We start from the raw sequence: 25452 nt of genomic DNA, 5'->3' as shown, positions 1-25452 counted from the left end.
CATCAGAGCCCTTTAAGCATCTGCTGCGCGTCCCCGCGCCTTCCTCTCCCATCACTACGAGCGCTCGCTCCTGTCTCGGTTGCGCGCGCCCGGACGGAGTCGCGCCGCGCCGTCCCGTCTCCTCCGTCCGAACCGAAGCTCCGTCGACCGACGGGATGGATCCGTGGGGCCCGTAGCGGCTCCGGTCCGGTCGTTTCGGTTCTACCTTCTGTCGTTTGTTGTTTTTAAATCCGAGCGGTGAAAATGGCGACGGGGGCGGGATGGCAGCAGCAGCAGCAGCAGCAGCAGCACGGCGGCTCCAGCAGCAAACACAGCCCCAGCAGCTCCTTCTACGACCAGAGCCTCCAGCTGGAGTACACCCAGGACCTGCACCTGAAGATGAGCAAGAAGATCGCTCAGCTCACCAAGGTGAGTCCTGGACCAGCTTCCTGTTCTTCTGCTGCTTTTATTTCTGCTGCTGCATGTGCTGGAGGGTTCAAGGGTCACCAGTGTTCCTCCACTGGTTCCTCTTGGTTCCTCCTGGTTCCTCTTGGTTCCTCTTGGTTCCTCCACTAGGTCCTCCTCGTTCCTTCTAGTTCCTCCACTAGTTCCTCTTCTGGTTCCTTCTCTGCTTCTCCACTAGTTCTTCTCCTAGTTTCTCCACTAGCTTCTTCACTAGTTCCTCCCCTGGTTTCTCCTCTAGTTCCTCCTGGTCCACAGTTCCTCCACTAGTTCATCCCTTCTTCCACTAGTTCCTCCATTAGTTCCTCCAATTCCTCCCCCGGTTCCTCTCCTGGTTCCTCTCCTCGTTCCTCTCCTGGTTCCTCTCCTGGTTCCTCCACTAGCTTCTCCACTCTTTCCTCTATTAGTTCCTTCACTAGTTCTTTGTCGTTCTTCCTACTTCCTCCTATAGTTCCTCTTCTGGTTCCCCTGAATTCCTCTCTGGCTTCTCTCCACTAGTTCCATCACTAGTTCCTCCACTAATTCCACAAGTTCCTCCCTGGTTCCTCCACTCGTTCCTCTCCTGGTTCTGGTGGATCTGAAGATGATCTGGAGAAGATCTAAAGGAGGATTACGGGTTATAACACTCAGGGATTCTGTGCTGCTTGTTAAAAATTGAAGGTGTCCTTCAGACTGTTGTGTGTCTGCAGCAGGAAACTGGACAGAAGAATAAAAATGAATTCAGAGAAGAGGACTGTTTCTGAACACAGCAGATTATTGTGAGGATTAATCCCAGATTTAGTCTCAGATTTATGATCTGTTAGGAGGAAACGTTCAGAGTGACCTCAGCCGGCTGAAGATGCTCATTCTGTCTGTCAGTGTGAGGCAGTTTCACTTTTACAGCCCGAGTGTTGTGTTATTTTTGTGTCATTTTTGAGTCTTTTTGTGCCGTTTTGTGTTATTATTGTATAATTTGGTGTCTTTTTGTGCCATTTTTGTGCATTTTGTTGTTATTTTGCGTTATTATTGGGTAATTTTGTGTCTTTCTGTGTCATTTTTGTGTGTTTTTATGTCATTTTTGTGTGTTTTTGGGTCATTTTGTGTTATTTTTGGGTCATTTAGCGACTTTTCATGTTATTTTTATTTTATTTTCTGTCCTTTTAAAAATGTCAGCATCTTATTTAGCATTTCTGTGTTGTTTCATGTCATTTTTGTGTTATTTAGCATCCGTTTGTGTCATTTTTGTGCGTTTGGGTGTCATTTTCATGGGACGCTTAAATAACACAAAATCACACAAAAAGACACACAAATGACAGAGATGTTAGAACTACATGAAAAATGACAAAAAGGCCCCAGATCACAATGAAATGACATGAAGATGTGTTATAGTGAGATGAAAACAGAAACAAAACAATAACAAATGAATGTAAAATGTCTGTAAATTCTGCGTTGTTCTTCTGGTGGACGTTTTTCAGGTCGTTTCCTGTCACAGATCAGAGCGTCCTCGCTGTGTTTCTGATGTTTTCACGTGTCTTTAGCGTGTTCTGGGGTTAACACGTGATGCTATTTTACAGATATCTGCCGTTATTTACAAGAAACATTCTGTGAGGTTGAAAAATGGGAAAGACGTTTTATTTTTAGATAAATAACAGATAATATCTAACAAAATTACAGGGAACACGTTTGTAAAAAATAGTCCTAAAACCACAGGAAAAATATTAATATGTTGACTGTAAAATTACACTTTTGCTTTATTTAAATCGACTAAAAAAAATGTTATTTTTGACAGATAATTGCTGTTATTTGAAGGAAACCTGGATATCAAAGTAATCAAATAATCATAATATCAAATAATTTTCATTTTTTAGATCAATGACAGAAAATATCTAGTAAATTAATGAGAAAAAATAACATGTAAAAAATCTGGAAAATAACTAAATTATTATTAGGATTTAAAATTATGTATATATTTAAAAATCATCAATATAATTTAATTTCCTTATTAATCCAATTTTTAATCCAAAGTATTTAATTAATTTTTATTAATTTGCGTAATTTACAGTTAAGTTTTTCTTTTTATAAAGAAGCTAGGAATTTATGTTTTTCCCCCAAAATCTGTATTTTTATAAACAGGATTTTTTTTATTTAAGTAAATTAATTCACTGATTAATAATTGCTTTTAATTTTAAAATCTTTTTTACCTAAATTTGTTGTTGTTTAAAAGAAACATTCTGGATGTTGAATATTATTAAAAAAATAAATGAGAAATAATTTTTATCTTGAAGAAATTTGCTGTTATATGAAGGAAACATTTTCTAAGGTTGAAAAATCAATTTTCATTTTTCAGATAAAAAAACATATGTAAAAAAAATACAGAAAAATGCTTCAAATAATCAGAGAAAATGTATTCATTAATATGTTGACTGTAAAATGACCCTTTCACTGTTTTTAAATCTGCTAAAAATCATTTTATTTTTCAGCAAAATTTTATTGAAATTTATGAAATTAATTAATGAAACATTTTAATTTAAAAATCTTGTTATTTTGCAGGAATTTGTTGTCATTTACAAGAAAAATATTATTGAACAATAAAATAATAAATAATTTTTATTTAGATAGATATCTTAAAATACTCATAAAATCACAGAAAAATAAATCAATTAATATGTAGAATGTAACATTATGCTTTCACTATTTAAATCTGCTAAAAATCATTTTTAAAATTTATTTTACAGATATTTGCTGTTATTTGAAAACAAATCTATATATTGAAGATTATTAAAAAATGAGAAATATTTTTTATTTTTCAGATAAATAACAGATATTTTCTATCAAAACTAGAGGGGAAAAATAAGTAGAAAATAGTCAAGAAATTAGAGAAATATATAAATAATATGTGGACTGTAAAATTACACTGTTACTGTTTTTCAGGCCACTAAAAATCATGTTGTTTTTTTTGATAGATATTGATAAATATTTTAGACATTTTACAAACAGCATTTTTTAATAAATAAAATTAATTAATTGATTTTAATTTTAAAAATCTGGTTATTTTGCATAAATTTCTTCTTATTTACAAGAAACATTCTGGATGTTTAAGATAACTGAAAAATAAAATAAGAAATCATTTTAATTTAAAAAGATATGTTAAAAAAATACTCCTTAAGTCACAGGAAAATGTCTTAATATGTTGACTGTAAAATTACGCTTTTACTGTATTTAAATCTCCTAAAAAGTCTTCATTTATTTATTTTTTTACAGATGTTTGCTGTTATTTGAAAGCTACATTCTGTGCATTGATAAAAGCAGACGATCTGATAATCTGATGAAGCACATTTCAGGTTTTATTAGCTGCTCTAAACAGCGTTAGCAGCACATCGTCGTCCTCCTGAACGATTCTCTGGCTTCAGGCTGTTGTTTTGCCTTCAGGCTGCTTTCGGTCGAAGCCTCGGGACGATAAAGTTTTGTGTGAAACCTGCAGCGGAGAACAAAGACGGAGTTTTGTGTGTTCACGTTCTGCTGCACCTTCATGTGTTTCCTCTCAAAAAATGGATAAAAATTAAGGAAAACAGCCTCCAGTCGAGACGTACGACTCACTGACGAGGAAATGTTCTGATTTTCTGAGATATTTACGGGAAAAATACAGAATTTTTAACCTGATGCTTTCAGTAATTCAACATTTTAGAATGAATAATCTCTCTAGAATGATAGGAGGAGGTCATCTGCAGAGAAAATTACGTTCAATTCAGTGTCATTTTGTGTGTTATGTTAGTTTTCTGTGTCTTTTTGTGTCATTTTTTAAGTTGTTTTGTGACATTTTGTGTCTTTTTCTGTTATTTTGTGTCTTTTTCTGTTATTTTTGGTCATTTTGTGTTATTTTAGGGTAATTTTATGTGTTTCTGTGTCATTTTTGTGTCTTTGTGCTTTTTGAATCATTGTGTAATTTCAGCATCTTTTTGTCATTTTGTGTGATTTGTGTCATTTTTGTGCATTTCTGTGTAACTTTTGTGTTGCTTTATGTCATTTTGGTGTCTTTGTGTTATTTTTTAGCATTCTTTTGTCTTTTTGTGACATTTTTGTGTCTTTTTGTGGTTTTTTTTGGTCATTTTGTGTTATTTTAGTCATTTTATGTGTTTCTATGTCATTTTTGTGTCTTTTTGTGCTTTTTGAATCATTGTGTAATTTCAGCATCTTGTTGTCATTTTGTGTGTTTTTGTGTCATTTTTGTGCATTTTTGTGTCATCTTTGTGTTGCTTTATGTCATTTTGGTGCCATTTGTGTTATTTTAGCTATTTTGTGTCTTTTTGTGTTATTTTTTTGGGTCATTTTGTGTCTTTTTGTATTCATTTAGGTCTGTTTGAGTCATTTTTGTGTAGTTTTGTGTTAATTTGTGGTCATTTTGTGTTATTTTTCCGTCATTTTGTGGCGTTTTTTGTCATTTTTAGTGTCTTCATGTTTTTTTTGTCTCAGTTTTGTCTTTCTGTGTCGTCTTCATGTCATTTCACAAATACATACTGTATTTTTGTGGATAAATACAGAACAAAAAATAACAAAATGATTATTGATGTGGATGCTATTTACACATTTCTTTTTTAGCTATTACCATATTTTTTTCTATGGAGTTATTGAATAAAATAGGAGCTAACACTAAATTGACCATTTTCAACCCTGAACATGCCGACTTTTATTTTGAAATAATAGCAAATATCTGCAAAATATCTATAGAAAAAACATATTTTTTGCTGATTTAAAAACAGTTTCTGGTCACAGTCTGAGACAGAACAAATGACTATTGACCAGACGCTTGCTGACTCGTTTATTTCATCGTTTCCAGCGGGTTAAATGACCGTGCAGGTTCATTATTGTGGAGTTTCATCGGTGCTGTGAGGGATTATTTATGGACGCTAACAGTGATGCGAGGTGTCTTCGTTCCTGGGAGATGAAGAGACAAAAGGAGCGGAGATAAAAGGATGAAAGCAAGAGAGGCCTGGGAGAGGGAGGGAGGGAGATGAAAGCAGCAGCGCCATTAAAATAATCATGTATAATTGAAGGAACGTTTCCATCGCTGCCCGACTGCTGGGAATCCAGCCGGAGGAGAAACTCGCTGCTCGACATCCAGGTAGAGAAGAAGAGCAGCAGAAACGTCTCCAGGTTACAGGCATAAAGGATGTTGGGATCCACTTTTGGTTTGATTCAGCAGTTTATCACGTCAGCCGTCGAGACAAATGAATTCAAACTCATCAGGATACCAGCTGTTCAGCTGCTGGATGCAAAACAGAAAAACCCTCGTAGTCTTCATTTACGCTATGGAGGAGGTTCTTTATTCTAAATGTGCTCAGAAAATGAGTGAAGAGCCGCAGAGAAACCTTGAAAAAGGAGATTTGCTCAAAAAATCAGTCGTATGGCTGCAGATTTAACGGAATGCTAATAAACACAATCGCAAATAAACACAATCGACTACGACTGTGATGTCATTCATAGAAAACAGTAAATGGAGATAAACTCATTGATTTCAACATAAATCTGACATTAGAACGCTTTATTTTACTCTTTTTAGGGTAAGTTTTGGTCTCTAAGGTTCCTGAACTGCTACAATAACAGAGTGAAGGCTAGAGGCTTCTCTGTGTACAGCCACCTAGCTAGCAGCTAATGTATATGCTGCAAGAGGCGTTTAAGGCGTCTTCACTCAGACACCCTATTTTACTTCTTATTTCAGGACTTTTAGAGTAGCTTTTGGTCTCATGCCTGTCTGAACTGCTATGCTGCAATATCTGAGTGGAGGCTAGAAGCTTTTTTGTACACAGCAGCCTAGCTAGCACCTGATGTAGCCTCCACATGAGGCATTTATGGCGTCTTCACTCAGACATTAGAACGTCTTATTTCACTCTTTCTAGAGCAATTTTTGGAGTCTAAGGTATCTGAACTGCTACAATAACAGAGTGGAGACGAGAGGCTTCTGTGTGTACAAGCACCAAGCTAGTAGCTAATGCAGACGCCACATGAGGAGTTTATGGGGTTTTCACTCAGATATTAGAACACCTTATTTCACTCTTCTTAAAGTTATTTTTGGTCTCATACCTGTCTGAACTGCTGCAATAACTGAGTGGAGACTAGAGGCTTCTCTGTGTACAGCGACCTAGCTAGCAGCTATTGCAGTCTTTGCATGAGGCGTTCAAAGCGTCCTCACTCAGACATCAGAATGTCTAATTTCACTCTTTTTAAAGTAATTTTTGGTCTTTAAGGTGTCTGAACTGCTGCAATCACAGAGTGGAGACGAGAGGCTTCTCTGTGTACAGTGGCCTAGCTAGCGGCTAATGTAGCCTCTACACGTGGTATTTATGGCGTCTTCACTCAGATATTAGAATCCTTCATTTCACTTTTTTGGAATAATTTTTGGTCTCCAAAGTGTCTGAGTTCCTACAATAACTGAGTGGAGATTAGAAGCTTTTCTGTGCACAGTGACCTAGGTAGCAGCTAATGTAGCCTCCGCATGTGATGCATTTAGGGAACACTGTAGTGTCTAATGATTAGCAAATGATCAGCCGGTGAGGCATTTTTGGTTTCAGTTTTGGTGTATTTACCGGCAGGAAATTTTGATACCGAGATTTGTACATTAGCAGGAATGTAGCATGACGTGGAAGTGAAAGCGATCAAAATAAAACTTTTGCAGCTGTTTTTGAATGATGTAGTTTTCCTTTCCATGCAGATTCCCTGACAAAATCACTGGATTCATTCTTTCCAGAGTTGTCACAGAAGAGGAAATAGTCACATTGAAGAAGCTCCAGTGAGAGAATTTTCATTCTTTAAAAATGACTCAAAGTTGTTGTCGATTAATTTAATAGCTGACATGTTCATGATTGATCACTGCAGCTCTTATCCCATCATGAAACAGCTGCCTGCAGAGACGCCTCAAGCAAATTTTGTGTCTTTTATGTGACAGTGCTTTTCTAGAACAGTCTTCTTTCTGACAGGTTAAACCTGCACAGATAGCAAAAATTCCACTTCCAATATGTTGCTTTCGAGGACAGTTGGATATCAGCACGCTGTGAGGATGTGTTACTGTTTACACTGAATAACTGGGTTCAGGTACAGATTGTATTACAGCAGTTGCAGCGCTTTTCCTGCAGTGAAGCTGGAATAAAACATCCAGCAGTGTTGGCCCAAGTGGTGCGTTAATGTCCATAAGTTATTATTAAATGCTTGTGTGGTTACGCCTCGCCAAGGATAATTAGCGTGTAATATTGCGTCCATTACATGCGACCTTTTCGCCTCACCTGTAAGAGGAAGTTAATGTGGAACTGCTCACTCTGAAGCCAACAGTGATTCAGCTGACCATGACTGAGTATTAGCTGCTCACTGGGGGCTTCAATTTGTTGAAGCTTAAGCTTTTTTTTAAAGCTCCTGCATATCATTTACCTCCAGCACTCATAAAACCCACTTATATTCCTGCTCGAGGGAGGAAGCATGACTGGCAAGATGTTCTTCACTTTGGCTAGTACTGGGCTTTACTGTGAAGTTATCTGAGGTTAAAACATGTTTCCAGAGATATAAATATGGGGAAAAAAACGGCACACTTATCTCCTTTGCACCACGTTTATTAATCAGAAACTAATTTTTTGAGGATGAATGTTGCATTGCCCTGCTCCTCTGTTTCTTTAAAACATTTTACTCATGATACTCTTTTACTTTGAATTCGATCAAGTGTGTTTCAAACAAATGCATGTTATTGGTTTTGTAGTTATCAATGTGATTTTCTTGAAATCACCAAAAGAGTGCCACAGGGCTCAATGCTAGGTCCCTTTCTGTTCACACTGTGTATATGTAATGACCAGAAGCAGCTCTATTCATTGTCTATGTACACCATACGTTGATGACACATATTTATTTATCAGCCCGGTGTATTAACAAAGCTTTGTCTAATATAAAGTCAGACATTTTAGCTTTTCAGAAGATTTGCCTTAACCCTTTAAGCTTCAGTCAATTCCAGCCGTTTTCAGTACAAAAAATCGCTAATATTCTATTTTTAAATAAAAAAAATTACGAAAAATACGGGGAATATTGGACGGGCATCACGAGGTGCATTTCCTTGAAAATGACCGATTCGGGGATTTTATACGACTTCAGGACATGTTTTGGACAAAATAGTTTACTGGCTTGTAAACGTGCTCTGGATGTAAAAGGTTGGATTATGGCCGTTTTTTGTGGAATCTTTTTTTTTGTGTGTAGTAATGAACCCGGAAATGTGAGTCGCGCTGTGTACGTTAAAGCCGTGTATAGAGAACGGATGGATGGATATTCGTTGTTTGTCAGACAAATGTGTTTATATTACCCGCTGTGGTAATCACATCTGAAAGTGGTTTATACCGGCGGATTCCTGAGAATCTAAGCTGGCAAAATGTAAAATTTTACACGTTAAAACCTGCAAAATGTTAAAAAAAATACCCTTTTTTTACATTTTAACACTGGCATATTTTGAAATGTATTTACATTTTAACCCATTTGTGGGTTACATTACAGGAAAAAAAGTAAAAATGAGAAGACACTGACGAATTTTTAATGAAAGACCCTTTTTGACTTAGACGAGAAAAATTGTAATTGTTAAACTTTTGTACGTGCAATGGATGCTTTTGTGTTACTTATTATTTTTCTTACTGTGCCATGCTTTGTTAAAAATGATGCGTTAATTCCTCATTTTTCATACTTTTATAATTATATATTATATATTATATATTCTGTTGTGAATAACAGCTTTTTAAAAATTTCTCAGAATGGATGAGGAAATTCAGTAAAGCAGTCTATTAACCAGTCCATCAAAATCCAGACTCAGCAGCTTCTCTTAGTTTTCTTCAGACAGAAACTGTTCATAAAAACTATGTGAGTGTACTTTAACATTTATTTAATAATCTGTCAGTGTGGGTAAGACTGTCTTTAATCAGGGTGCAAAACAGATTTCTCTCCTCTCCTGATGTTATTGCTATTGATTTTGTGGCGCTCTCAGTGCAGAGCTGGGCTTCATTCCTCACTACAGAACTATTGATCCGCTATTGAAACAGTTAATTCTCTTCCCGTCTCCAGGTAATTTATGCTCTCAACACCAAGAATGACGAGCATGAAGAAGAAATCGAGTCTCTGAAAGAAGCCCACGAGGATGAGGTACGGAAACAAATCACCAAACACCTGTAATTATGAGCAGACGAACACGGTGGAGTCCAAGTTACGGTCGAAAATGATACAAAGGATGGTGGTGGCAGCATCATGATACAAAGCATGGTGGTGACAGCATCATGATACAAAGCATGGTGGTGGCAGCATCATGATACAAAGCATGGTGGTGGCAGCATCATGATACAAAGCATGGTGGTGGCAGCATCATGATACAAAGCATGGTGGTGGCAACATCATGATACAAAGCATGGTGGTGGCAGCATCATGATACAAAGCATGGTGGTGGCAACATCATGATACAAAGCATGGTGGTGGCAGCATCATGATACAAAGCATGGTGGTGGCAGCATCATGATACAAAGCATGGTGGTGGCAGCATCATGATACAAAGCATGGTGGTGGCAGCATCATGATACAAAGCATGGTGGTGGCAACATCATGATACAAAGCATGGTGGTGGCAACATCATGATACAAAGCATGGTGGTGGCAACATCATGATACAAAGCATGGTGGTGGCAACATCATGATACAAAGCATGGTGGTGGCAACATCATGATACAAAGCATGGTGGTGGCAACATCATGATACAAAGCATGGTGGTGGCAACATCATGATACAAAGCATGGTGGTGGCAACATCATGATACAAAGCATGGTGGTGGCAGCATCATGATACAAAGCATGGTGGTGGCAGCATCATGATACAAAGCATGGTGGTGGCAGCATCATGATACAAAGCATGGTGGTGGCAGCATCATGATACAAAGCATGGTGGTGGCAACATCATGTTATATTTTGTTATTTGTTGTCTATGTAATGTTTCTATGTTATATGTAGTTTTTATTGTCTTTCTGGTAATTGCATTTTGATATTTTAATATGTTTAAAATGTTTATTATTTTTTAATTTACTTTTATTTGACAGTTACATGTCCTTGTGCTTTTTTAGCACCGATGGGGACGACACTCAAATTTCATTGTGTCTTATCTCTGTTATGTTATTACTGAAGCATTTAAAGCAGGATGTTACTGTTGTATTCGCCTTAAAGTAAGATATCTGTGACACTCAGCCCTAATTAAGGCCTGATCCTTTAGAAAACTGCCTCATTTCATTTTTGCTTCTTTCAGAGAGGAGCTTCAGTGTTTTATGGTCCAAGATGTCAGTTAAATTAGCGTCGCACTCGAGTGTTAAATTGAAATCTCTCTCCGCTGCCAACGCTCCTTGGAGGCAGCGGTGTTTATTTTCATGTTTTTCCCTTCAGTTTTCACTTCCACCTACTCTGTTTAGAGATCCTGTACGTTCTGCCGTTCAGTGTTTGTGTTTACGATGCCGCCTGTGTTTGTCTCCTCTCGCTCAGGTCCAACACATCGTTACGGAAACCAGAGACAAGATCATGCAGTACAAGAGCAAAATGGCGGACGAGGCCGACCTGAGGCGGCGGCTGGCCAGTCTGGAGGAATCCGTCGAGCTCCACGAGCACATGAAGAGACAGGTCATCCTCTGCTGCTGGGCTCCGCACACGCATGAAATACAGCACATTGGCATTTTCTCCTCATTCTATTGTACATCTACGTCGCGCTGCGTCACCGTTCAGAAGCAGCCTTTACAAACCGAGCTGCCAGTAGGGCGGTCTTTGCGTAATGCTCCTCGTTTGTGTTATTGTAATGTAGATGTTGTGATGTCTTGTGTCAGGCTCTAGCGGAGTTCGAGATGTACCGGCAGAGGATGGAGGATTCGCAGCTCTGCACCGAGGCCCAGCACACACAGAGGGTGGTTTCTATGAGCCGAGAGGTGAGGCGTCGCACAGCAATAACTCACCGACCAATAGAAACTGGGTTACACTGTGCATGCACAACTACAGCTGTGTCCCGTTTAAATTATACAGGTCAGACGCTGAGGTTAGCAGCAGACAGGAGGATTAAAACTACGCTTAACATTCATTATTACACCTAAACATACACAGGAAGAAGACTACATCATGCCCAGTCATTGCACACGTGCTGTTTTCCCACTAGTGCTGGTTTTGAACAGTCTTCCAAGTCAAAGTGATAACTGGTTTCAAGGTTAGTTAATTAAAAGTATTAAAGTATTCACCCTTTTCATGTCAGTATTTAGTAGATGCTCCTTTGCTACAGCCCTGGTTATAACGACAACAACACTTCAGGAACCTCCATGGAAAAATTTTTGCAAATCATTAGTCACAGGATAGAGACCAAGCAAAATTCCACGTCGCTAAATATCTCTTGGAGTCCAGTTAAATCCATTATTGAGACCTGAAAGGAATGTAGCACAGAGATAAATCTGCTTACAGGATGACGTCCTCAGAAACTGAGTGACTGAGCAAGAAAAGGGCTAGAAACAGAGGCCACCAAGACACCTAAGACTCCTCTGAAGGAGTTACAAGAAATAGTCTAATGAGCATCATCAGCATCATTACGGGAAGCATGGTGGTGGCAGCATCATGATTTGAAGCATGACGGTGGCAGCACATGATTTGAAGCATGGTGGTGGCAGCATCATGATTTGAAGCATGGCGGTGGCAGCACATGATTTGAAGCATGGTGGTGGCAGCATCATGATTTGAAGCATGACGGTGGCAGCACATGATTTGAAGCATGGTGGTGGCAGCATCATGATTTGAAGCATGGCGGTGGCAGCACATGATTTGAAGCATGGTGGTGGCAGCATCATGATTTGAAGCATGGCGGTGGCAGCACATGATTTGAAGCATGGTGGTGGCAGCATCATGATTTGAAGCATGGCGGTGGCAGCATCATGATTTGAAGCATGGCGGTGGCAGCACATGATTTGAAGCATGGCGGTGGCAGCATCATGATTTGAAGCATGGCGGTGGCAGCACATGATTTGAAGCATGGCGGTGGCAGCATCATGGTGTGAGGATGTTAGCTTATTTGTGGAAACTGCAGCCAAAGGGTCCATCTACTAAATACTGACTTGAAGGAGGTGAATAGAATCACTGATTTTAGGTTTTATTTTGTAATTAATGTCTTTGTAGAAATCTGTTTTCTGATGATTCCTTGTTGAAAAGCAATAACTGATAAAAACCAATACATAAATCTAAACAGGAATAAATTATGCAGCTAAAATGCTAGTTAGTTAAACACTAGTGAACAAAATCAGTTTATAGAAACTAAATGTTTTCTTCTTCTACTCTAATCTCAAGAAGTTTTATTTGTGAAGCATCTTTTCAGTGTTGCTCATTAATCCAATAAATATAATACAGATGTTTAAATACATATAGAATGTAAAAACAAAACAAATATCAGTCTAATATTATTACACATATCATGCCATGTCATGAGTCATGTCATACTGTCACGTTTGTCACAGATGTTTGTCTGACGACGGCGGGCGTAAAGGAACATCTGGATTGTATTTAGAGGTGACGGCGGCTGAATCCGCTCAACTCCTCGTCACTTTTTGGGTTTGTGTTGGTGTCGGCCGAGACCTGCTCATGACATCACATCACATGTTGCATTTTTATATATTTTCTCCAGCTGTCTCGGATGTTTTGATGTAACGGAAAACCTGAGCCCCTTTCAGACACTTTCTGCTAATCTGACGGCAGCTGAATGTGTCGGCCTCAAGTCCAGCCGGTAACACGAGAGGGTCGGACAGACTAGCATCTTGGTAATTTCAACACGACACACGTCTGGATTAAGACAAGGCTTTTTCCACATTTCAGTAGAAATAGCTCAGTAGAGCCCCCTACAGCTATGAAATTTGGTAGGCATATGGAGCTCGTCAAGGCGTACAAAAATGTAATTGACAACTATACCTAAAACGCAAGAGGAAGTCGGCCATTTTGAATTATGTGTCATGTTTTGGACGATTTAGGACCAATTTTTTACACATTTTTAAAAGCTTTTAACTCAAACAGGGTAACCCTGACAGTTAAAATTTGTCCAGGCTGTCCACCAGTCATGGGTGATCAAAAGTTATCAAAATGCTCACCGAAAGTCTGAGGGCGTGGAAATGGTGGGCGGGGGATTTTCAAAATTTTTTACATGAAACAGAAAATGCTGTCTAACATGCTCCAATCTGCCTCAAACTTTACGTTTGATCAGAGTAACACTCTCACCATGTCTGTAGGCGATATGCATTGACAGTAATAGCGCCACCTGGTGGTCGCCATCAACAAGGCCATAGGATGAAATACAGTCAGTCGCAGCGCCACCTGGTGGTCACGCTTGGGTGTACTGACCAGCAAGGATGTAAGGGCCTGTTCAATGCTGCTTGCAGCTTTAATTAGTTATAAATCATCCTGACAGGATCAGTCAGGGTCAGTGTACTTATTTCACAATAGATGAGCTGTCACATACAGTCACCGTTTAGTTTGTTGCTTCCAGTTGTTTAGGAATGTTTCCTCTGAGTTTATTAAGAGTCTCTACTGTAAAGCAGACAGTCACACCCAGAACAACAGCAGTAACTTCATTAATTAGCGATATTGACAATTTACCACTGACATAGAGACAGGATTGTTTAGGCTGAAATCGACTAGTGAAGTTCAGTGTTCACGAAATATTAAATAAACTGGACTCTGATTTGTTTGATGCCCGCTCTTAGTTTAAATTGGCTTTTTTATTGCATTATCGCGCATTTAGGAATGCAAACTTTGAACAGATTTCTTAACCGATCTCAAACCATATCAATCAATAATTAATAAATGACTAACCTAATAAATTCTCCAGCTGGTACTTTACATAAATACTTTATTTATCAGCTTTTCAAATCAGATTATCAAAAGTTCAGCTGGTCGGTGAGCGTTAAGAGACACAGAAGTCTTTGTCATGGTGCCCATTGCTAGCTAAACTCCCAGAATGCTCTCTGCTGGTAGTCTGAGTGATGCCTCTTCTGGTCTCTACAGTATTAAACAGGAAGAGACTCCACCTGGTGGAACATCCAGGTACTACTACAAATATTCTGACATACATGACCTTCATCTTCTATCTTTTTAGTTAACATACAAAGAGTCCTCAACTTCCGTTGGAACTCTGTTCCTACGACGCGATGTAAGTTGATTTTCGCCATAAGTTGGAACTCTCACTCTCCTACGTGTCCTCTGTGTATAACACAGTGGTAAAATCATAATTTAGAACATAAAAACACTGCACAGTAAAAATAAAAAATAAATTTAACTGGCGAATGAAAGCAGCCTTACAGCGACACTTCACGACGTATTTGTCTGCTCCGCTTGCCAACTAGTCGCATGTAACAAGTTCTGACGTAACGACAAAACGGTGTACGTCGAGGACGTCGTAAACCGAGGAACCCTGTGCTATGAATTTATTCAATAATAACAACAACTAATCTATTAGGAATGCAAGTTTTAAACATTTATGTCGTGCACACCTCACCGCCACAGGTCTTAAACGCTAGCCGGTACCCATTAAGTGCTCCAGAAGTCTTTGTCATGGTGCCCCTTTACTACCTAAACTCCCACAATTCTTTCTGTTAGCGAGCTAGTAGTCAGACGCCTCCTCTGGTCTCTACAGTATTGAACATTAAGAGGCTCCACCTAGTGGAACAACCAAGTACTACAGCTGATCTGTAGCATTCATTTGTTAAATTATTTACTCAATAATGAATCAATAATGCCCTGATGTTGCTTGTAATGTCTAATTTTGCACGAATGATAAATATCGCGTTTAGGTGGCAGATCTCCGACACTGTGATGCATTTTTCCAAACGAAACTGCAACAAAACCAAACAACTGAACGCCGCCACTTTAGCAGAAATGTTCCATCAGACGTCTGAAAAGGGCTTTGGTTGCTGCCGTCTGCACAGGTAGAGGCGTAGAGATGCTGCAGGCTGTCATCAGGATCGTTAGCATAAAGAACTAAACATCTTGAGCGTCAGCGACCGGGTCGGTGCTGACATCTCAAACGAGCCCAGCGGACTCGAACATGTCTCGTGGTCTCACTAGGTGGAGGAGATGCGTCGGGATTTTGAGGAGAAGCTGCGGTCGTTCAGCCAGGCTCAAGCCCAGTTTGAGGCCGATAAGCGGCGGGCGCTGGAGGAGCTGAGGGCCACCCACCGCCAGGAGGTGGAGGAACTCCTCAACAACCAGCAGAACCAAAGCGCCTCCTCCACAGAAGACCAGGAGAAGCTGGCCGAGCTTCATAGACAAGAGGTGGGCCACAGAGATGAGGGTAGATGTGTGTTAGAAGAGCTAATGACTGGCTTCTAGTACGAGGTTCTACAGCAGGTTACTGGATGGGTACTTGCTGTTGGTGCAGTTGGCAGTAGTAACCTTTGTTGCATGTCATCCCCTTGTTTTCTTACCATTTTTTCTTTCCTCTCAACTATTTCCTGTCCGATATAATAAATCTACTAAAGAGGAGCCTTTAAAAGAGACATAATATGATAAATACGATGTACCCGAGGCAGGCGGCTTCTCTCCAGATGTTCCAGATGTCACAGAGGCTTCCTGCTGGTGTGTCTGTCCAGGTGGAGGCGCTGATGGAGAGGGTGGAGGAGCTGAGCAAAGATAAGGTCCGTCTGGTGGAGGAGTACGAGGCCAAGCTGGGGAAAGCTCAGGAGTACTACGAGAGGGAGCTGGAGGCCATGAGGAGAACCCACCAGCTGACCACGGAGAACCTGCTGGCCTGGAAGAGGACCGAGGTCAAAGAGCACGTTATTCAAGCTGCCTGTTGTCACATTGTTGGGTCTTTTTTTGTCATTTTGTGGTATGGTTTGTCATTTTTGTGTCATTGTAGCATCTTTTTGTCTAATTTTTATGCCTTTTTATGTTATTTTTGTTATGTAATCGCCCTTTTGTGTAATTTGTGTGTCTCATTGTGTTATTTCTGCATTTTTTCTGTGATTTTTTTTGTCTTTTTGTGTATTTTTTGTTGTTTAAACATCCTTTTGTGTGTTTTTTTGTATTATTTTAGCATCCTTGTGTTTAATTTTTGTGTTATTTTTGTTATAAGAGCATCCTTTTGTGTCATTTTTGTGTTATTGAAGCAGCTTTTTGGATAATCTACGTTTTTTTAACCCCCTTTTGTGTAATTTTTTGTGTCTTTTTGTGTTGTTTTAGTATCCTTTTGTTTCATTTTTGTGCCATTATGTGTATTTTTTGTCTTTTTGTGTGATTTGTGTTTTTTCAGCATCCATTGGTGCCATTTTTGTTTCATGTTGTGTTATATTAGCATCCTTTTGTGTCATTTTGTGTTATATTAGCTTCCTTTTGTCATTTTCGTGTTATTTAAGCACCTTTTGTGTAATTTTTCTGTCATTTTGTGTAATTTTTGTGTCTTTCTGCGATTTTTGTTATTTAAACAACCTTTTGTGACGTTTTTGTGTTATTTTGTTATTTTAGCATCCTTTTGTGTATTTTTATGCTATAGTTGTTATATTAGCATCCATTTGTGTCATTTTATGTTTTTTTAGCATATTTTGTGTCATTTTTGTGTACTTTCGCATCATTTTGTGTTATTTGAGCACCTTTTGTGTCTCTTTTCGTGTCTTTTTGTGTTTTTTCATCATCTTTTGTTATTTTTAACTAATACTATCTTATGATGTTGTGTGCATTTGTCCTTTTTAAGTATTTTTTGAATGTTCAGTGTATTTTTTAATTGAAATGTGAAGCTCTTTGAATGCCCCTGATTTGTTTTGAAAGTTTGTATGAATAAGTTTTGATTGAACACATTTGAAACATGGCCAGAGAGTTTGGAATATGTTAAAATAATAGTGATTTCCTCTCTATGAATAGCACCTTTTACACCACAGACAGCCTTTTGGTCCGCTGTCGGTGTAGAATAGCGGCGATGCTGTGATGTGCTGAATAGTGCGACTCTGTGCTGGTGTGCAGGTGGAGCTCCGTAAAGAGTTCCAGGCCCAGGAGGCAGCTCTGCAGCGATCCCTGTCCAAGCTGAGGAGTGAGCTCCAGAAGGCCCAGGAGGAGGCCAGGGAGAACCGGGACAAGACCAACCGGCTGCAGACGTCGCTGGCCAACGCCGAGGGAACCATCAAGGTGTGTGACGGAGCGACGGTTAGAGAGGAGTATCAGTTCTGTGGTAGGAAAAGGGCTCCAGAGGGGTTCAGGCTGAGCAGAAAGTAAATGGAACAAAAATGAAGAGAAGGAAAAGCATCGGGGTGGGAAGAAGAGTTCAAGGATGTCTGGGTGGTAAAATGTTATTTAAGCATCATTTTGCACCATTTGTTGTGACTTTTTGTGTCATATTTGTGTCTTTCTGTTCCATTTTTGTTATTTTAGCATCCTTTTCTGTCTTTTTCTGTCATTTTTATGTCATTTAATCATCCATTAGTGTCATTTTTGTGTTATTTTATGTGTTTTTGTGTCATTTTTTTGGTTATTTTAGCATCGTTTGTGTCATTGTTGTTAGTTAAGCATCCTTTTGTGTCAATTTTGTCTTTTTGTGTCATTTTTGTGTTATTTCAGGATCGTTTTGTACCATTTTTTGTGACTTTTTGTGTCATATCTCTTTCATTTTATTTGTTTTTATGTCATTTTTGTGTCTTTCTGTGCCATTTTTGTTATTTTAGCATCCTATTGTATCTTTTTGTGTCATTTTTATGTTATTTAATCATCCATTAGTGTCATTTGTGAGTTATTTTTGTGTCTTTTTGTGTCATTTTTGTTAAACATCCTTTTGTGCCATATTCGTGTCTTTTTTGTGTTATTTTAGCATCCCTTTGTACAATTTTTGTCTTTTTGTGTCATTTTGTGTCTTTTCACGTCTTTTTGTGTTATTTAAGCGTCCTTTTGTGTTATTTTTGTATGTTTTTGTGCCATGTTTGTGTTATTTTAGCATTCATGTGTGTCATTTTGGTCCTTTTGTGTAAATTCTGTGTTATTTTAGCATCATTTTATGTCATTTTTGTGTCTTTTTGTGTTATTTTAGCATCTTTTTGTGTCATTTTTCTGTATTCTGTGCACTTTTGTGTCATTTTGGTGTCATTGTGCCTTTTTGTTATTTTAGCATGTTTTGTGTCATTTTTGTCTTGTATCCTTTTTTTGGTTCTTTTAGCGTCCTTCTCTACCGTTTTTGTATCTATTTGTCATTGCTGTGTAATTTTGTGTGCTTCTGTATCATTTAAGAATCGTTTTGTGTCATTTTGTATAATTTAAGCATCCCTTTGTACCATTTTTGTGTCATTTTGCGTCATTTAAGCACCGTTTTGTACCATTTTTGTGTCATTTTGCGTCATTTAAGCACCGTTTTGTACCATTTTTGTGTTTTTGTGTCATTTTGTATAATTTAAGCATCCCTTTGTACCATTTTTGTGTCATTTTGCGTCATTTAAGCACCGTTTTGTACCATTTTTGTGTCATTTTGCGTCATTTAAGCACCGTTTTGTACCATTTTTGTGTTTTTGTGTCATTTTGTATTATTTAAGCATCCCTTTGTACCATTTTTGTGTGTTTTTGTGTCATTTTGTATAAATTAAGCATCCCTTTGTACCATTTTTGTGTCTTTTTGCGTCATTTAAGCACCGTTTTGTACCATTTTTGTGTCATTTTGTATGATTTAAGCATCCCTTTGTACCATTTTTGTGTGTTTTTGTGTCATTTTGTATGATTTAAGCATCCCTTAGTACCATTTTTGTGTCATTTAAGCACCGTTGTGTACCATTTTTGTGTGTTTTTGTGTCATTTTGTATAATTTAAGCATCCCTTTGTACCATTTTTGTGTCTTTTTGCATCATTTAAGCACCGTTTTGTACCATTTTTGTGTCATTTTGTATAATTTAAGCATCCCTTTGTACCATTTTTGTGTCATTTTGCGTCATTTAAGCACCGTTTTGTACCATTTTTGTGTTTTTGTGTCATTTTGTATTATTTAAGCATCCCTTTGTACCATTTTTGTGTGTTTTTGTGTCATTTTGTATTATTTAAGCATCCCTTTATACCATTTTTGTGTCATTTTTCGTCATTTAAGCACCGTTGTGTACCATTTTTGTGTGTTTTTGTGTCCTTTTTTGGCTGCTCAGTTCCTCTCCTGCAGTAAAACGGCTCTGGAGTGGTCGGGTCTGTGCAGAAAGTGGGCCTAATTGAATGAAAAATTGCTGCTGAAAACAAAAAGCAGAAGCAGAGGCCTCGGGGTGGGACGTGTTTTCGAGTGGCGAGGTGAAATGTAGTGTGCTGTGATGGTGCTGCAGGCGTTAGAGCGGTCGCTGCGGTGTGGAAACGTGCTGCCGCGCTGCAGGTGGACATGCGTTGTTTTTGTGCCGCTGCAGAACCTGCACAAGCAGCTGGAGGAGGCCATCCAGGACGGGGAGATCTGGGTGATGCAGCTGAAGGACACCGAGTACGAGCTGGAGGGCAGCAGGGAGCGGGTCCAGCAGCAGGCCACGGAAATCCTGCACAAAGCCAGTAAGACGTCTGTCTGTCTGTCAGAGAGCGATGACAGAATGTTTCAGTCCTCTGGTTCATCACACAAACCTGCAGGAAGAACTCATTCAAGGTTCTGTTTAGACATCAAAATCAGCCTGCGTTGTGCCATTTTGTGTAATATTGTTTCATTTAAGCATCATTTTGTGTCATAAGATAAGATAAGATAAACTTTATTGATCCCTCAGTGGGGAAAGTAGAAGAAAAAACAGTATAAGACAGTAGAGAATAAATTCAAAAAGAAAGAGAAGGAAAAGAAAAACACGGCTGCGTTTTGTGTTATTTAAGTATCCTTTTGTCATTTGTGTGCCTTTTTGTGTCATTTTGTCTTGTCGTGTCATTTTTGTGTTATTTCTGTGTAGTTTTTGTGCTATTTTAGCTTCTTTTTGTGAATTTTTGTGGGTTTCTGTGGTATTTTAGCATCATTTTGTCATTTTTGGGTTAAGTTATCATCCTTTTGTGTCATTTTTGTGTTCTTTTAGCATCTGTTTCATTTTCGTGCCATTTTTGTGTTATTTTTGCATCTGTTAGTGTCATTTTTGGGTCTTTTTGTGTCATTTTGTCCTGTGTCATTTTTGTGTTATTTCTGTGTAGTTTTTGTGTTATTTTAGCTTCTTTTTGTGAATTTTTTGTGTGTTTTTGTGGTATTTTAGCATCCTTTTGTCATTTCTGGGTTAAGTTATCATCCTTTTGTGTCATCTTTGTGTCTTTTCGTGATGTTTTTGTGTTATTTTACCATCCTCCCAGCCATACTCGTTGTTCTGTATATTTTGTGAGTCTCTAGATGTATTTAAACATCACAATCAGGCTGTGAAAAGGGAAACATTTTTAACTGCAAGTCAGTGTTTGACAAGCTAATGCTATGCTAATGCTTCCAAAAGGACGCCAGACGCTGTAGAAATGTCCAAAAAATCATCTAATTTCCCACAGTCTTTGAAGGAATCATGCGCGCTTTGCTTTTCTACTGGAACATTTAACCAAATCTAAGCTGAAAATCATTTCATTCTGCAGGTCTCGTTTAAAATATAGCCAAAATCAAACCGTTTGGATGTAATTAACTTTCCCTGTAACGTCCCAAAGGGCAACAAAAATGTATGAGCATGCAAATCACAGCTGATAGCAACATCATGTTTCATAATCGACTGTCACTTGCAAATTTTAGACAAATTTATGAGTCGAGTCGAGTTTGCTTCATTAACTCCGGAGCAAATTTTCTAACGTTGCAAATCACAGATTGCATTTTACAACAACACAACTATAAATCTATAAATCTGCTCCTACATCGATAGTCAGAATAGGAGCCCCTGTTTGTAAATACAGTTTATTCTGTTTGAAATCTCTGGATTACACATTTTCTAATCCATTCAAAAACTGGAAATGTGTCGTGTAAACTCTCCTTTGACTTCTTTCTCTTTTCGGAACATCTGTTCTCTTCATTCCAGTCGGAGATGCTCCACTCTGTTTTCTCTTGTGTGTCGTTTACCAGCTTTACAAGCAGCTGATGCTTTTAGGGAGACGAACAGAAAGCTTCCGCTAAAGCAATAAAACTGAAAAATAGTCTACACGACCCCATCATTTTTAACTCAAAACACGCCAGATGGTTCAGAAGACGATACGCTGAAAAAAAAAGTTTTATCAGGGCCAGACTCTAGCTAATCCTGTGTGACAGTTATCATGACGTGAAGCATGGTGGTGGCATCATCATGACATGAAGCATGGTGGTGGCAGCATCATGATGTGAAGCATGGTGGTGGCAGCATCACAATGTGAAGCATGGAGGTGGTATCATGATTTGAAGCACAGTGGTGGCATGATGACATGCAGCATGGTGGTGGCATCATCATGACGTGAAGCATGGTGGTGGCAGCATCATGATGTGAAGCATGGTGGTGGCATCATCATGACATGAAGCATGGTGGTGGCAGCATCATGATGTGAAGCATGGTGGTGGCAGCATCACAATGTGAAGCATGGAGGTGGTATCATGATTTGAAGCACAGTGGTGGCATGATGACATGCAGCATGGTGGTGGCATCATCATGACGTGAAGCATGGTGGTGGCATCATGATGTGAAGCATGGTGGTGGCATCATCATGACGTGAAGCATGGTGGTGGCAGCATCATGATGTGAAGCATGGTGGTGGCATCATCATGATGTGAAGCATGGTGGTGGCAGCATCACAATGTGAAGCATGGAGGTGGTATCATGATTTGAAGCACAGTGGTGGCATGATGACATGCAGCATGGTGGTGGCATCATCATGACGTGAAGCATGGTGGTGGCATCATGATGTGAAGCATGGTGGTGGCAGCATCACAATGTGAAGCATGGAGGTGGTATCATGATTTGAAGCACAGTGGTGGCATGATGACATGCAGCATGGTGGTGGCATCATCATGACGTGAAGCATGGTGGTGGCATCATGATGTGAAGCATGGTGGTGGCATCATCATGACGTGAAGCATGGTGGTGGCAGCATCATGATGTGAAGCATGGTGGTGGCAGCATCATGATGTGAAGCATGGTGGCATGGGAATGTTAGCATTTTAGTGTCATTATCTGTGGGTTTTTGCAGCTTTTTTAGCTTCATTTTGCATCATTTTTGTGTAATTTCTGTCTTTTTGTGGCATTTTGGTGTTATTTTCGCGTCCTTTTCTGCTTTTTTTTACAATCTCTTTCTGTCATTCAAAGTGTAATTCTGCACAGAATTAATTTCATCATTCTCTCCTCTAGCTGTTTTAGGTGTCGCTCTGGTCGGATCTCAGACCGTGGAGTCTCTCCTGACATTTGTTTTTGGCTCTTTCCAGGTCAGATCGGCTCCCTGCAGGCCACCCAGATGGCCCACGAGGCCACCATCAGGAATCTGGACCAGGAGCAGAGCCGGCTGAAGGAGAAGATCGGCCGGCTGGAGGAGGAGAGGGAGGCGCTGCTGAACCAGAGCCAGGCCGCCAATGAGCAGCACAAGCAGCAGGTGGTGAAGCTGGAGCAGGTACCTTCAGAACTCCTCCTCTCGTTCCATGTGGAGAAAGCAAACCATCTGTGAATACCACGGAGCTGCTCTGTTTCTCCTCAGTCTCTCCGTGAGGAGCACCAGGGCTACGAGAAGGAGCTTTCCAGGCTGAGGGCCCACTACGAGGAGGAGACGCACCGCTTCAGGGAGGCCCAGGTCCGAGCACTGGAGGAGCTGGAGGAGAAGCACCGGACCCTGAGGGAGGAGGCCCAGCAGGAGAAGGAGACCGAGAAGAAGCTGCTGATGACGGTGAGGCTGAGGAATCTGATGAGGTTCAGAAAGTTTAGCGTCAAGACTGTTCTTTCAGTTTCACAGTCTCTGGTTGTGATAAAAGGAGTCATTTTAGTGATTTTTAAACCGGATTTGAAACAACAAACAAGGAACATTTTATCACCAGATAGAATTAATCAGGACTGAGAAAACTAGAATGAGAAAAATTCATCCGTACAAGCACTGTTTCACATCATGATGATGCCACCACCATGCTTCACATCATGATGCTGCCACCACCATGCTTCACATCATGATGATGCCACCACCGTGCTTCACATCATGATGCACCACCATGCTTCACATCATGATGATGCCACCACCATGCTTCACATCATGATGCACCACCATGCTTCACATCATGATGCACCACCATGCTTCACGTCATGATGATGCCACCACCATGCTTCACGTCATGATGATGCCACCACCATGCTTCACGTCATGATGCTGCCACCACCATGCTTCACATCATGATGCTGCCACCACCATGCTTCACATCATGATGATGTCACCGCCATGCTTCACATCATGATGCTGCCACCATGCTTCACATCATGATGATGCCACCACCATGCTTCACAGTGGACATAGTGTCTTTCTGTTCAGTATTTGGTGTCTACCAACCATAGTCTCTAGTCTGATGGTCAATAAGCTCCTTTTTTTTCATTAGACCAAAGAACCTTCTTCCAGTTGACTTCAGAGTCTCAGACATGCCTTCAAGTGAACTCTAGTCCAGATTTAATATAAACTAATTTTCTCTTGAACTGGAGAAGACCCTACAACTGTGTCAGTGCCACTGCAAATCAGCAGCATATCCTGTCTTGCACTATTTTCAGATTTGTAAACACAATTTACCACAGACCAAGAAAATCTGTTTTGGAGATCGCTGGTGAAGATTATTAATAAATCTTTTAATGGATGTCTTGATCTTTGTGGAGCGATAAAACACCAAAGCCACAAGTGCAGTTTTTGGGGTGGAAGCAGTAATTACTACATGCCTGGCTGAGTGTTGCTCTCAGGGTTTCTGTATCTCTGCACAGAAACGTTCGCAATTAAATTTCCTCCTCGCAGCGAACGGCCTTAAAGAAACGTGCATCTCTAAGACATGAGCAGCGTTTAATGAGGTCAACATTAAGACGTGGAAACACTCAGCTCTCTGCCGCCGTCTTTCATTCTGTCATCTGTTTTCCTCTTTTGTTCCTCCCTGTCTTTGAGTTCAAACATGGAGGGAATACAAATGCACTCGGTAGCAACAAAACAGCAGCAACTGATGAAATTACACAGGTTCAATGAATTTATCCTGATCCATTTACCGTAGCAGAATTACATTAGAGCAGTGAGAAGGACTTCACTCTGATTATTCTGATGGCACGGGTTAACTGAATGGCTTATGGTTTGCCACCACCATGTTTCACATCATGATGCTGCCACCACCGTGCTTCACATCATGATGCTGCCACCACCGTGCTTCACATCATGATGCTGCCACCACCATGCTTCACATCATGATGATGTCACCACCATACTTCATATCATGATGATGTCACCACCATGTTTCACATCATGATGCTGCCACCACCATGCTTCACGTCATGATGCTGCCACCACCGTGCTTCATGTCATGATGCTGCCACCACCGCGCTTCATGTCATGATGCTGCCACCACCATGCTTCACGTCATGATGCTGCCACCACCGTGCTTCATGTCATGATGCTGCCACCACCGCGCTTCATGTCATGATGCTGCCACCACCATGCTTCATCATGATGCTGCCACCATGCTTCACATCATGATGCTGCCACCACCGTGCTTCACGTCATGATGCTGCCACCACCGTGCTTCACATCATGATGCCACCACCATGCTTCGCATCATGATGATGTCACCACCGTGCTTCACATCACGATGCTGCCACCACCGTGCTTCATGTCATGATGCTGCCACCACCATGCTTCATGTCATGATGCTTCCACCGTGCTTCACATCATGATGCCACCACCGTGCTTCATGTCATGATGCTGCCACCACCATGCTTCATGTCATGATGCTTCCACCGTGCTTCACATCATGATGCCACCACCGTGCTTCACATCATGATGCCGCCACCGTGCTTCACATCATGATGATGTCACCACCATGCTTCACATCATGATGATGCCACCACCATGCTTCACGTCATGATGCTGCCACCACCATAATT

At 40.0% G+C, this 25452-nt stretch overlaps 1 protein-coding gene across 1 annotated transcript in view; it reads left to right on the top strand.

Moving 5' to 3' along the window:
* The window catches only part of LOC110964292 (protein FAM184A-like), a 79682-nt gene continuing 54230 nt past the window's right edge, over window positions 1-25452 (top strand). Inside the window, 10 exon segments of the mRNA XM_051942335.1 lie at window positions 1-408; window positions 9496-9573; window positions 10943-11077; window positions 11278-11376; window positions 15533-15739; window positions 16057-16230; window positions 17423-17584; window positions 19813-19948; window positions 22776-22957; window positions 23042-23227. Of these exon segments, the coding sequence (XP_051798295.1) occupies window positions 244-408; window positions 9496-9573; window positions 10943-11077; window positions 11278-11376; window positions 15533-15739; window positions 16057-16230; window positions 17423-17584; window positions 19813-19948; window positions 22776-22957; window positions 23042-23227 (1524 nt within the window). The 5' untranslated portion in view covers window positions 1-243.

This window comes from Acanthochromis polyacanthus, chromosome 22, assembly GCF_021347895.1.
Source record: "Acanthochromis polyacanthus isolate Apoly-LR-REF ecotype Palm Island chromosome 22, KAUST_Apoly_ChrSc, whole genome shotgun sequence".
Taxonomy (NCBI): domain Eukaryota; kingdom Metazoa; phylum Chordata; class Actinopteri; family Pomacentridae; genus Acanthochromis; species Acanthochromis polyacanthus.
The sequence above is the reverse complement of the archived record's forward strand: the minus strand, read 5'-3'. Positions and strand labels throughout refer to the sequence as shown.